Raw genomic sequence first — 14,545 nt, forward strand, 5'->3', positions numbered from 1 at the left:
GCATACTCGTCTATGAGAGACTATACGATAGCAACTACTTCAACTGCTTTATAAATATTTATATTGAGTTATATTGTGCAGTATTTTTGATATAATAAAAATATAAAACTTTGTTTACATCGTATATAGTCTACACAAATTTAATTTAAGAGAAGAAAGGGGAAGATTACTCGTATATACAATTACATAAAATTCTTAAAAATCAATATATATTATGCGTATAAATTTTTTTTTCTGAAATTTTTGATGACATTTTAAATCAACAGCAAAAAAATTAATGAATTATTATTATATAAATTTTCAATAGAAAAATTTGAATACATCAAACTCTTTATATATTTATCATCTGTTCTACATTCGAGGGCAAAAGTTAATTTTTTGCACTTTACATTATCTCTTCTCTCTTACCTCTACAATGAATATCAAAATCCAGCGAAATGTGCAAACCAAATCGTTCTGCTGCAAAGGCCATATTCCAAGCATGCACATCATTACCCTTATCGTTCGGAAACCATAGTCCATACCATTATTCCAGTGTGTCTTCCTGTTTCACAACGGTTAGTTTCGATCTCAAAAAAAGGATAGTGATGGTCACATATAACAGAATATTGCTCTACGTCTATGTGCGATTTCGGAACAAATTACTATTGTCAATGCGCAAGACTTATCTTTTGTTCATTAATTGGTCTTTATGTCGATAAGATAAGTAGCAGTACAAATTTGTGTAACAATTTTCGTAATATTTATTCATCTTTCTAATATGCACTTCCAGTATTTTCAGTGTCTTAGATAGCTTTCTCAGTCCATCAATATTTAATACGTTAACGACTATGAACTAAATGATACATTAAAGTTATCGCATCTGTTTGAAATAGTAATCGACAATTACAAGTAGCAAAAAAATTGTCAAATTAATTTAACTGTATATTCTTCATATTAATATACATTTTTCATGTGTGTATATGTTTGTGATGTCTCTTTCTTTCTTTTCTCTTCAGAAAATATTAACATATCCTTGTTGTTTAAGGTTTGCATTAAACCAATACTTACAACTAACATTAATTATGTTTACAAATTTGTATATACAGCATGATTGATAAAGACTAGACCAACGCTCGAAGAGAACAGTGCAAAAAGCTGAATAGAAAAGTTCTTTATCATTTTGCAATTTTTGCAATAATTATTGAAATATTAATTAAAAAGTACTTGCAAATGAGCACACCTAGACTATTGGATCTGTTCTCTTAATATGTTAGGAGCAAATGTCACATGAGAATGAAAAGTTTGCTTGGCTAGGACATTCCCCGATTTTTGTCTTTTCATTGCCATGCGATACTTACCAATAATTATTGCAAAAATTACAAAATGATAAAGAAGTTTCCCGTTTCAGTTGTGCTCTATCTACCATTAGTAAAATTTTATCAAACATTCTATATGTTATATATATAAATGAATATCATAATTTAAAAATATTATTTATCTCAAATATTATTTATCTCAAATATTATTTATCTCTAATATTATTTATCTCTAATATAAATAATTTTCTTTTTCTTCTGTAAATAGCTAAATATTTACATTTTATTTTATTTAATTTTCAATAATTTATTAAGTTGTCGATGCTCGAAAACTGTCACAATAATAATAATATGTTTAATAAACTTCAAACTCAAGTTTTTACTCTAAAACGCTTCCACTTGTTCATTCTCACTCCATTTATTCAAGTCTCCATATGGACATCAGGGACATTATCATCATCTGACCATTGTATTATGGATGATTTTAGTAATCTCGACATAGTACAAAAAGTAATATAATAATGAGTTTTGTTTTATCAAGTTTTGCATTTAAAAAAATATTAAAATTTTTTAATTTAAAAAAAAATATGTTATATGATGATAAATTAAAGTGTCTCCTTCATTATTCTTAATAAATATTTTACGTATCTATCATTACTCTTAACACGGATAAATACGAGGCGGAAGCCTTTAGAATCTCTTTAAAACTATCGAAATTTACCGCTAAAAATTTTCCTGCAGTCAACTGATGAGGGTGAGCTGCCCGAAGTATCATCAGTGGAAAATCTTTTATCACGCTTACATTAAAATTATACCATGGTGTCTCGTAAATGGCATAGGCGAGTCCTTGCGATTGACACTCCAATGTTTGTCCGGCGAAACAGTAGAGGAAAAGTTGTATCAGTAGCACTACGATGTAAAGGAAGTGTTTCATAGTAGCAAATCTATTGTGTATACTAAGCGTGAGAATTAATTGGAAACCTGAAATAAATATGATGATGAATTAATGGTAAATTTAAAAAATTTTTCATGTGATTTTTTTAATATTTAATACACATACATATATATATATATATATATATACATATATATATATATATATTTGTTTATTTATTTATAAGTATATATTTTAATGCTCCAAAATTTTTATAAAATTTCAGTTTAATAAAAAAATAATTTCTTTTTAACATAAGAACAAAGATAGTTATTTCGTATAGTAATTTTTATGTCGATTTCAACTTTAAACTATTTATGTCACAAGATTTACTAATATTACAATTAATAATTTCATCAATTTTTGATTAATTAAAATATTATAAGATTAATTTTTTAAAAATACTAAAAAGAGCAGATTTCAATGAAACACGCTTCAGATAGTTCCATAAGCAAGAAAAATATACTTTTTTAAATTATAAAATTATATACTTTAAATTATAAAATTATATACTTTAATTATATACTTTAAATTATAAAATTATATACTTTTTTAAATTATAAAATTTGGCGAAGCATAAAAATTCATATTAAATCCGAATATTTAGAAGAATGGCATCTTCCTTTATTTCTTTTAAAATACATATATAAATTTCTTTTAAAAATAAAAATTACCTTCGATGCATAAGAGCATGACGCTCATCAAAAGTTGCGACAAGATGACTAAGCTGTATGCTTTTTGCAGGTGATGCGCCAGATCTATGAGACGATGATGTCTCTTCAACAGAAGGCCAAGTTTATTTCGAGAAAGTGATTGCTTGCTACTTATTTCAACAAAGTCCACCCTAAAAACCTCGAATTGTCCGCACACATGCATCGTAAGATCGAAGAAAAATCCGTCGTTTCCGCACTGCGAGATACAGTTGACGAAAATCTGTAGCGTTTGCAGGACTTCAACAAAGCCGTAAGCGAGGGATGTGTATGTTTCGAAGACGCAATAGGTCGATAATAGCAATCTTCTTTCGCTCGTTTTATTGTAATTCTGCTGTTCCAGGGAAATCCAAGGTAGATCGAGATTGGCGAATATAAAGAGCGAGAAAAGGAATACGCAGGAGGCGCAACCTACATAAAACATTACCGAGAAACCCAATCTACCTGTGCGCGCATACTTCAACATTATATCGCGCGAGTGAGGATTCTTGACGTAAGTCCAATCATGGACGATGGCTTGTACCAGAATCAATTTGTCTCTCCAATTCACGCGATGCAAGAGCAGCTTCAATATGCTAATCACCGACGAGGAGGCCGACAAAAATGCTTCGAAAGCGTCCTCGTAACCGTGACAATGTCGAATCACTTCCAGTGATAGGCTGATCGTTGCAGTCATCTTCACAAAAATTAGATAGATGCATCCGGATTAGATCCGTCTTTATATAAATTCTTTAGTCTCATCGAATCATATATTGTAACGTGTATGATTTATTATTTATAATTTTTTTTTCAGTTTTATTCGTGCAGTAAGATATTCTCAAGATACATAAAAACTTATAAATCAGACAAAAAAGAAAACTAAGGATTCCTTAATTATTTTAATATAATTATTAATATAATTATATATAATATAATTATAATATAATTATTAATATAATATAATTATATTAATAATTATATTAATAATTAATATAATATAATTATATTAATAATTATATTAAAATAAGAATATAATTATTTTAATATAATATTTTAATATAATTATTTTAATATTCGAAAAAATATATTATAATTTAAATATTAATATAATAACTTACTTCCACCATTGTCGATATAAACCATCGGATCCTCGAGAATACATTTTCTTCATCCAACACCCAGAGTCCAATTATACCGAGGAGATATTTATAAATCGTCAAGACGTACGCAGTTTCGGCATTCCATTGCGCAGGCGATGCCATTTTCAAACTTTCCTTTTAAACTTTTTCAGATTATTACGCAATTTCTTCGATTATTATTTCCTCCGAGATGAATATTTTACGATAAGTCTGTCGAGTTTCTCTTCGGTTTGCTTCTCTCCGAAAACGGAAGTAATAACCTAACTTAACCTTTTGTCTCTCTACGATGCATCGTTCGATATCCGATTTGTTATAAATGCAAGCCGCATTTGTTATGCCGCGACAACCCCTCGCGACTACGTCTGGATTTCTTTCTAAATTCATTATTCATATGATTCCTTCAACTCTTGCGATTTCTTGGAGAATGCAAGTATAATTTGCATTTGCGTTTGTATTTGTACAAATTATACGGTTGCGACATCATCCTCGACAATACAAATTTTTAGAATAATAGCTTTAGAAGTTTAGCGTTTAAGTGTTCTATTTATTGATAAATAAAAAATCTGCAGTTGCGAGAAAGAAAGAAAGAGAGAGAGAGAGAGAGAGAAAAAGAGCTTTAGGACAATTTTCTGAAATTATCGTTTTGTCATCCATTCAGGAAATGATTCATATGTATTTTCCCAATAAATAAGCAAAAAACAGAAACAACAGAACATCATGTTTAATAAAAAAATGTAATAAGAAACTGAGAAAAGAAGATACTATTATTACAACTACTATGTATTAAATAATAATATGGAGAGTTTTCTTTCACAATATGCTAATTTATCGTGTGTTTAAATTTCTGCAGTAAAAAAAAATTATCTTCGTTGAGTAGTGAATAGTATTCTTCTGAAAAGACAATATAACGATAAAATATAATTTGCAAAGAATGCGATAAAAAAATATTAGATATCTATAAATATGTATATATATATATATATATATATATATATATATAAATAAAAATTTGAAGTAAAGAATAATTAATAATCGAGAGGTATGCATAACATAAATTTGAATATGATATATACTATCAAACTATATTATTAATTTATATTATATTATAAAAAAGAAACAAATAAATATAAAATAATACAAATAATTTAAAAAAAATAAATAATATTGTCTAAATAATAAATATAAATGTCTGAGCTTTTGTGATAATCGTTGATAGTCGTTTTAATAATGTTGTTTTCATATGGAACAAATTTAAATATAAATACTATAAGCAATCGAAAATTAAATATTTTAGATTGACAAACGACGCAAAACTCGAATAATACCAATCAAATAATTTGAGTATACTTAATTATTATACAAAAACGTGCGTGTTCCAAGATACTTTAATCAAATATATTTGCATCTTTTACATTGTATCACTCTTTGTACAATATTGTTTTCTGCATATTTTAAATCCAGCCATACACACATTCACACAAACACGTACACATATGAAGCCCATATGAATTGAAGAACATTATGATTCTCTTAGTGCTATTCGTAAAACGGAAACGTACGAGGCTGCTGTCTTGAGAATGTACATCATTGTCTCGCGATTAACGTAGAAAAATTTTCCACCGGTAAGACGAAACGGAATGCTCGATCTCATCATCGCGAAGTGCAGGTCCTTCATCAGCTTTACAGGAAGCGTGAACCAGGAAGTTGCGTATAACGCATAAAATATACCTTCACTTTCCCTCTGTAGGAAGTCACCACCGTAGGTAAGTACCAAAGATTCCATTAATAAGTAATTCAAGACTACAATGCTCTTCGCCGCTTCGACGTGATCTTTCTCATTTAGGCACAAATTTATACGTAATCCTAAATATAAAGAATTTGTTTTAAAAGACGAAAGTGACAGTTTCTCAATATGACATTTACAGATAATTAAATAAGTTAAATTATAAAAGAATATATATAAAATTTATATATCTATTTTAATTAATAAAATCTTCACATATATTACCTATCAGTGCAAGCATAATCGTCACCATCACGAGTTGAACTAATATAAGCAAGTGGAAAGTGTCTTCTAAATTTTGATAGAACTTCATTAACTCCCCGTGCCTATCAACCAAGCTGACGAACTTCTTTCGGTAATTTGCCTCCGTGTTTGAATCATTCGCGAAAATTTTAAATTTGTTTTTAAGCACCTCGACTTGGCCAGCGAGATGCAAGGTGATGTTGAAAAAAAAACTGTCTATGACACATTGCGTCGAACATACTAAGGATGTTTGAACAATTTGAAAGATGAGGAGTATGACATATTGCGAACCAGTGATTGAGGTAGCCAATGGGCCAGATGGGACTAGGAGCATCCAATATGTTGTATTAGCATCAGCTGTACATCATAAGAATGCAAAGTACAAGAATAACGATATATCAATGTACGAATGCATTTGAGAAATTAATAACGCAAAGCAAAAAATAATAGTGTATTGATAAATATACGAGCAAATTTTACCACTCAGTGGATCCGTGAAAAATATCTGCTTCAGATTTATAAACACAATCGCTGACATGTAAATACTAAAACATCCGCCACCCGAGTATAGCAACATGAGAGTGAGAATTCTGGCTCTGGCCGCATATTTCTTCATAATCTTTCGAGTTTCTTCGTTCTCTTTAGTAGACAACCAATCATCGATAGCAGCATCGAGATTTATGCTTAGTTTTTTCTGACCGATAGCGATGCACACATGTTTTATCATTCCAAGCACCGTGGACACGAAATATAGTATGCTCTCTATACCTCCTGTGCCCGCATTCTCATTGTTCCACATGAGATCCAACGTCACAAAGGGTAGTATCATGAACTAAATAACAATTCTTTAGCCTCAGAAATTAATATATATAAATACTGATAAAAACTTATAATAATAATAACAACTTTTGTACCTTATATTAGTAGATTTAAATTTTTATAGGACATAATTTTTTAATTTCTTAAAATATTAATAATATGAAATATTAATAATTATCAAAATAAGAAGTTTATAATCTGAAATTTATAATCTAAAACTATCAAGATAAAATTCATGATCTATTAAAATTATAGCGGATAAAAAATTAAAATTATCAGGAAAGAAAGTCTATTTCTTTCATTATTGTTTTATCAAAAAATTTATCAAAAAAAAATAATACTTCAGCAAACACCAGTTATATAACTGTTAATTATAATTTTCCACTCAACAATATAACTGTTACATGTTATGAGTGGGAATTTACAACTAGCAATTATATAAATGTTTCTTGGTGTTTGCTGGGACAGAATTATTTTGCACTTGTCAACTCTATTTCGCATCTCATTCCTCGTCACGTATACGTCATATCCATCCAGCTCACGTTAACGTACCTGCGCAGTAACACAAAAGACGTATCGTATCTTCGTGAATAGCGTCTGCTCTTGCAATGGCCACAGACCGTATATTTTCAAGAATATTCTATGAATGGAGAAAGCGTAGGCGAAGTCATCGCTCCAACGTTTAGCCGACATTTTACCATCGGGGCAGCTCGAATGACAGCCTCATTCAAAAGCACTTTGCTCAATTGTTACAAAAAGTTGCTAAATATTTGCCAATTTAACATCAATTTACTATCATTTTCATCGAGCATTATCGAATTATCACAAATCGCGCCATTAGTTTATTACTCCGAACTCATGTTTTATTAGTCCCCACTTGGAACTTTTCTTAGGCTGGTAAGATAAATGCGAAAGGAGAAAAAGATCGGTGTCTTTATACTATTCCGCAAAGCTTTTACGAAACAGCGGCGAATTTTCGTAAGGTTACGTATGCATTTGTCATCCTCGTATCAATTGATGTGTGGAATTGTGCGTTTTGACATTTATTTCATTACAATATGTGTGTGATATAAATCTTCAACCTTTGATTACGGTAGAGTCTTATTTAACGTTTGGCAAAATACGTTATCGGTATCGCAGAGACACGTACAAGCCTTGATGCATAAACAGGATTGAAGAAAACATCGCAGGTACCTCGAATCGAAGATACGATTTCTTCTCTCAGTCATAATTTATAATTGTGTGTGTCAATCTTATATTACTTTCTTTTACGTATCTATCACCATTCTGAGAACGGAGAGGTAGGAACCTGTGGCTTTCAGGATTTCTTTGAAGGAAAATAAATTCATAGGTAGGAATTTTCCAGCCGTTATCTGATGAGGAATCACTCCTCGAAGCATCACCATAGGCAGATTTTTCATTATCTTCACGTCAAAATCATACCATGGACTATCGTAAACACTATACGCGAGTCTTTCACTTATAGATTCCAGCTGATTGCCAGCGTAGCAGTAGAGGTACAGTTGCACTAGCATCGTCAAGATCAAAACGATGTGCTTGATCGCCGCGATATTGTCATTTAATCTCAACGAAATTAGCAATTGCATACCTGAAAGTAAGTCTTAAATTATTATTTTTATATTCATGTCAATAATTTTTTTTAGTAACATATATTTGACAGAATAAGATATTAATAGCATTAATGCGTTATTCTCTCTGTCCCCGAAATTTATTTAAAATTTTTGTCTTCTAAGAACTCGATGGTTCTTTAAAATATTTATCAATAATAAGTTTGGTAATTTTTAATTAATGGACACACTTACTTATTTATCTTGAAAATATTTAAATACTTCTGTTTTGGGAGATTTCATTTATCCAATGCCCATTAAAATCTTTATTTAAGATCTCGATTTATCAAATAACTTAAAATCGTAGACAATAATAATATGCAGTTATAGCATCACAAAACAGGATTTCTCAGATATATTTAAATTACATAGAAGATATTCTTGCGTTGAATATGAATGGTACATTTGCCATGTGAAAGATTATAAATTGTTCACATGCAAAAAGCTAATCATGATTTTAAAAAGTGCGTGAAAAGAAAGAAAAGATACCTTCCACGCAAAGCAGCAATATACTCATCAACGTCTGCGCAAAGATGGCCATGCTGAAAGCGTATTCGAGACTATCAGCCAGCTTTATCAGGCGGCAATGCCTGCCGATCAACATTCGCATTCTCCTCTTGCAGACTCGCTCGTCCACTTCAATATCGGCGAAGTCCATCTCAAGTACTTCGAACTGTCCGCACAGGTGCATCGTGAGACCGAAGAAGAAGCCGTCATTCCCGCAATGTGAAGTGGCGTTTACGAAGATCTGCGCCGCTTGTAGCAGCAGGACGCAGCTGTGGACAATCCCGGACAGCGATCCGAACACGCAATAAGTCGCTAGGAAATACGTCGGCATCACGGTGGCATTATTATTCGCTTTGGACGCGTTCAACCAGGGTATTAGATCGTCGAACGGTATAGCCATGAAGAGAAATGACATGCCCGACGCGTAGCCCAGATACAATATTGTCAGAGACACCACCCTACCCACGTTGGTGTACCTTGTCATGACCTCCCGTCGTCGAGCATCCCAGGATATTGACCAGTCGTCAATGAGGGAGGTTACCAAGATGTAGGTGTGCTGCCAAGTCAGCCGGATGACAAGTAGTTTGGATAGACTGACGACAGACGAGAGATCCATTAGAAAGGCCTCCATCATGTCCTCGGTACCGAGGCACTGCCGATAAGCTTCCAGAGACAGGCTGCCGATAGTACTAATCTAATCGGGGGATTGTATTAATTCGCGCGATGATCTCTCTCTCTCTCTCTCTCTCTCTCTCTCTCTCTCTCTCTCTCTCTCTCTCTCTCTCTCTCTCTCTCTCACTCTTTATTTTTAATTTCTAATTATTCATTTTAATCATTTAAATATTTGTATTCAAAAAAGGGAAAGAAACAAAGATGAGACGAAGGATAATACAGCTGACTTAAAATCATTTTACGTTGATTGTATAAATAATTAGCATTCGACATTTACCTGAATTAAAATAGCTATGGAGCATCGTACGATAGATTTCGGTTCTCCCGCATTTAAGGGCCAAACTCCAATGATGCCAAGAACTTTTTCGTAAACATTTATAGCGCGATGAGTCTCGTCATTCCAGTTTCTTACTTTTTTCATTATCAAGAATTATCTCTATATTTTTCCTAATGATAAATTTAAAAGATCTAAATAAATAATAAAAATGTATAAATTTGAAAATGAAACATAAAATGCAAATGCAAAAAATATGCATTTTATCGTTACATAAATACACTGCAGATAGGAATAATATTTTAATAACAAAAAATTCAAATATATTCTATTTGATATCGACCTAATCAGGAATCCAGTTTAGTCTCCAATTGCAAGGAATTATTACACGCAAATTGAACAAAATTATCGATACGAGTTTCGATAAAATTTATCCGATTTCTTTTCACTGCGCGAGACTTGATGGAACTAGAGACTTACTAAGGCACACGGCAAGCAAAGCCATCTCAAGACGTCCTTCTTTGATCTTTTATTCACGCGAGGAACAGAATCGACGCAGCAAAATCATACGTTTCTGTGATCGATGACTGTCTTACAAAGTTTTGAACCTTTTTATCGATTAAAGACTCTGTCCAGATGTTAGATATATGTATGTAAATATGTATTTGCGGTATGCAATGCATGCGTCTCTTTTATTTGGAGCAAGAATAATGAAAGGCGTACGAAAATTAATAATTTATTGCAGTTTTTATAGCAGTTGTAGTCGAAATCAAAATATGCTCAATCTCTTTACCGTGAAACATCAGTCTTATGTTTTGTGACTGTTGCCGTGAGTTTATATAAATAAACAAGAAAGGATAAATATTGTTTTATATTGTTTAAAGGAAAATATATCAATTTTTTTTCCTATCAAAATATTAAATTATAATTTAATTATAATTTAATTATAATTTAATTATAATATAATTAAAAATAATCAATCTATTATCCGCGTTACTTTGAGTGGCAAACGAATACTCGAATATCTCATCCAAATCAGCCTTAAAGAATATTTAATATTGATATGTAAATATAATATGTGAATATTTTTTAAATTGTGAAATAATATAACATAATGTAGTATATTATATTAAATAGTATAATTTTATATATAATATATAATTTATATATGATAATAATTTATGTATGCAATAATTGATATATGAATATTTTTAAAATTGAAATATGATTGATATAATTTATTCCCAAAATTATCTTTCAAACTATTTTACAAAGTAAATATAACCGATGATACTGCATGTAAATTCTCCACAAGGATAAAATAACTTATTCATTCAACATGACACGCAGGACCGAGAGATATGACGCTGTGGATTTCAAAATATCTTTGAACATAATCATGTTCATGGGCAAAAACTTCCCGGCCGTCAGTTGATGCGGAATACTGGCTCGCATCAAAATAATCTGAAAGTCCCTGGCTACATTGGTCGGCAGCTCGTACCAATCGCAATCATAAGTGGCGTATGACAACGCGGTACTTCTCATCTCCAAGCAATCACCGGCGAACGTGTAAAATGACAGTTGGATCAGCATGAGAAGTAAGACGCTAGAGTTATGTATAATCATAGATAGATTGCCGAGATGTAACGACACGATTAACATGAAACCTGGAAGATATTACAACGATGGTACGATTAGATATACTCTTCTCAGCGGTGGATATATTACCGCCAAAATGTGCGAGATTCTATATTTTATTGCAAACATTATAAATTGCCAGATAAATTACACAGCCATATAAAATATTTTTACAAATTGAAAAGGCAAAATGTTTATACATAAGCTATTTTGGATGCTATAGATGCACTCGTAACTATTGGTTTAGGATTCTCCATAATTTCTCTATAATTGATTTTTCAAAATTAAATTCAAAATTAATAACTCAGCTAAAGATTCAATAAAAAAATAACTTTATATGATAGAAGTCCAATTTTCAAAATGGCCTTCAAATTAACGAATCCACTTAGATGTATGTGTAAAAGTGCATTACCGTCTATACACATGAGAGTGGTAGTGACGAACAGATACATCAAAATGTTGGCATTGAACGACTCTTCCATACAGTTAGCTAAACGGATCAGCTGACAGTGCCTCTGGACCGCTTCGGCTATCGCGCGATGCGCCTGGTTGACCCGGAATTCGGACAGCTGGACGCACAAAGCGTCAAACTGGGCGCACAGATGCATGGCCAGTCCGAAGAAGAAGCTGGTGGTACCAAAGGTCGATATGCCGGTGATGAGCATCTGCATCGCCTGGACGATCATGAACATCTGACGCGACGACTCGCTTCGAAACACGCAGGACTCGCGAATCCGATCCTCGCGACTCGTGTTTGCGTTCTCGATCTCGTTACCGTGCTTCTTTCCTGTGATTGCCGATATCGCCATAGAGGTGTAAACACTCACTATGATGCCCACCAGGATGAAGGTGAGCGTCGTGACGCGCGTCGACATCGTCGCGTACTTCTTCATGATCCAGCGTACCCTCTTATCCTTCTGCGTCGCCCAATCGTCCGTCATCGAGGTGACTATCTCGAGCAATTCTTCGCGATGGATACGAGGCGTGATCAGTCTCGTGAGGGCTAACATGGCGGCAGCGCCTGTTGTTAACGAGTCGAAGGATTTTTTCGTACCGTTACAATGGAGATAAATTTCGGTAAAATAAATGCACATCGGCAGCACCTGGAGAATTACAATAGAAAATTAAAATTATTATATTAAATAATTAAAATTATTATACATGTATTGTGACGATAGATTATATTTTAATATTAATTATTTGCATTTCTGTCAAAAATGTATTTTTAAGTGCAAATATTATCGGCGCTTATTAAAAGATATCATTTTTAGATGACAGTTCATAAAAAAAAATAATGAAATTTATTTATATAATAAACAAATATATATGCTAAATTATTTATATAATAAATATATAAATAAATATATCATAAATTTGTATAATAAATTTGTATAATACATGTATATACTAAATTATATATTTATATAATAAATAAGTACATATTTTAAATTATTTACATAATAAATAATAAAAATTATTTGACTTTAGAGCTACGTTAATTAGAATGTTACAGTTTCAGAACTATAAATTAAGCTTAATTATTTTCACACTGAACTAAAAAAAACTAAAAAACTTTATGAAAGCATAAATACAGTTTTAAATTAATGTTCTTTACAAACATATCATTTACGATTCCGATGGCAAACGAAAACAATTTGCTATTCTACATAACTGTATTTGACAAAAAAAATGATAGAATTACATAGATGTTTCTTGACACAATCGTTATATTTCGTGAGAAAAAATCACACTCACAGAAGTTTTCAAGGTGAATGAAAAAAAGGATATATAGCTATCTTTAACAATGTCATGTTGTATTAATACTTATATTAATCTTCATATTTAATCAATATAACTGTACTTGATTAATAACTCTTGTATAAAAATAATGTGCGATTAATGAATAAATGGCTAATTTAACGGTACTTGCTTCCAAAAATACGGCAATGATCCATCTGAGATCCATGAAAAAGTCCTTTTTCTTTACGGGCCAAATACCAACGCAGCTCAGAGCCAATTTGGGCACCAACAGCGTCGTGATGATCGTGGTGCCTCTGTGGATGATCATTCTAAATCCGAGGACTTCCGTCATAGATATGCGCTGCAAAAACCGCTCTTTTTTCGAAGATACCACTATGTATTGTGCATCTTTTATTCGCGTGCGACCGTTTCCAGCCGCGCTGACTTTTCGCAGGACTAAAGAATACGTAGCCTTTTCTTGAAGAAAATAGAAATTTGCACGCTATATACAAATATTGCAATTTATACAAAACCGCTAACTTAAGACGTACGGATATTATAATGATTGTAGTCTTCCTCTCTTTTGTCTCTTGTAAAAATATTTAAATCTTAAAATATAATGCGTGTCTCTCTCGTAAGAAATATATATATCATTCATCTATATGTCAAGTTAGACTTTCTTCTTAATTCCTTATTTATGGACAGTAAATTTAATGCTTTGTTTTTTTCCGGAAAAAACAGAGATGTTGAAAAATGTTCTGATGTATATTCTGATTTATTGCGATTATACATCTATGAAAAATTTATTTGATTCTTTATAAGTCGAGAGTACATTATACAACTTTGTTGATGACTTAAAATATTAAATTCTAACTATATGTAGATTATACAAATTGCATTACGTATAAATTTCTAAAGCATAAATTTTTGCTTCATAAAAAAGGAATGTTAGTCGTAAAATATCTTTTCGATCTTTTGTATTATTTTAAGGAGAACGGTTCTGGATTAAAAATTTCTCATGTCGCGCTCGCAAAAAGACTCAACAGCTTTTTAATACATTTAAGAATTTAGGATAAAACATCAGATAAATTATCAGTGAGTCAAAAATTGCTATTGTTTTTTCTATCATTAAAACACAAGACAAAAAAATTAAATATAAAAATTATATATGAATAAAAAGA

General features: G+C 31.5%; 4 protein-coding genes across 6 annotated transcripts; all 4 read right to left on the reverse strand.

The window, feature by feature from the left end:
• Positions 1–414: 414 nt before the first annotated feature.
• LOC105255472 (odorant receptor 10a) lies at positions 415–4,566 on the reverse strand. Its single transcript, XM_020028848.2, has 4 exons — positions 4,040–4,566; positions 2,907–3,618; positions 2,020–2,279; positions 415–544 (listed from the first exon to the last, which is right to left on the reverse strand). The coding sequence occupies exons 1-4, from the start codon at positions 4,181–4,183 to the stop codon at positions 527–529; spliced, it is 1,134 nt and encodes a 377-aa protein (XP_019884407.2). The 5' UTR covers positions 4,184–4,566; the 3' UTR covers positions 415–526.
• An 881-nt stretch (positions 4,567–5,447) lies between these two features.
• LOC105255474 lies at positions 5,448–7,613 on the reverse strand. Of its 3 annotated transcripts, none has more exons than XM_025409894.1 (4): positions 7,458–7,613; positions 6,567–6,918; positions 6,069–6,410; positions 5,448–5,923 (listed from the first exon to the last, which is right to left on the reverse strand). In XM_025409894.1, exons 1-4 carry the CDS (start codon positions 7,596–7,598, stop codon positions 5,580–5,582), a joined length of 1,179 nt encoding a protein of 392 aa, XP_025265679.1. In that variant the 5' UTR covers positions 7,599–7,613; the 3' UTR covers positions 5,448–5,579. The 3 variants fall into 3 exon arrangements, with proteins under 3 accessions (XP_025265679.1, XP_011263074.1, XP_025265680.1); XM_011264772.2 differs by having other exon boundaries at positions 6,069–6,443; XM_025409895.1 differs by having other exon boundaries at positions 6,069–6,443; positions 6,567–6,931; positions 7,458–7,496.
• Positions 7,614–8,155: 542 nt separating this feature from the next.
• LOC105255475 (odorant receptor 22c) lies at positions 8,156–10,350 on the reverse strand. Its single transcript, XM_011264773.3, has 4 exons — positions 10,330–10,350; positions 9,990–10,159; positions 9,023–9,734; positions 8,156–8,514 (listed from the first exon to the last, which is right to left on the reverse strand). Exons 2-4 carry the CDS (start codon positions 10,131–10,133, stop codon positions 8,174–8,176), a joined length of 1,197 nt encoding a protein of 398 aa, XP_011263075.3. The 5' UTR covers positions 10,134–10,159; positions 10,330–10,350; the 3' UTR covers positions 8,156–8,173.
• Positions 10,351–11,249: 899 nt separating this feature from the next.
• On the reverse strand, positions 11,250–13,890 carry LOC105255476. Its single transcript, XM_020028844.2, has 3 exons — positions 13,555–13,890; positions 12,037–12,727; positions 11,250–11,653 (listed from the first exon to the last, which is right to left on the reverse strand). The coding sequence occupies exons 1-3, from the start codon at positions 13,714–13,716 to the stop codon at positions 11,313–11,315; spliced, it is 1,194 nt and encodes a 397-aa protein (XP_019884403.2). The 5' UTR covers positions 13,717–13,890; the 3' UTR covers positions 11,250–11,312.
• Between the last annotated feature and the right edge of the window lie 655 nt (positions 13,891–14,545).

This window comes from Camponotus floridanus, unplaced genomic scaffold (assembly GCF_003227725.1).
Source record: "Camponotus floridanus strain SB8 unplaced genomic scaffold, Cflo_v7.5 scaffold29, whole genome shotgun sequence".
Taxonomy (NCBI): domain Eukaryota; kingdom Metazoa; phylum Arthropoda; class Insecta; order Hymenoptera; family Formicidae; genus Camponotus; species Camponotus floridanus.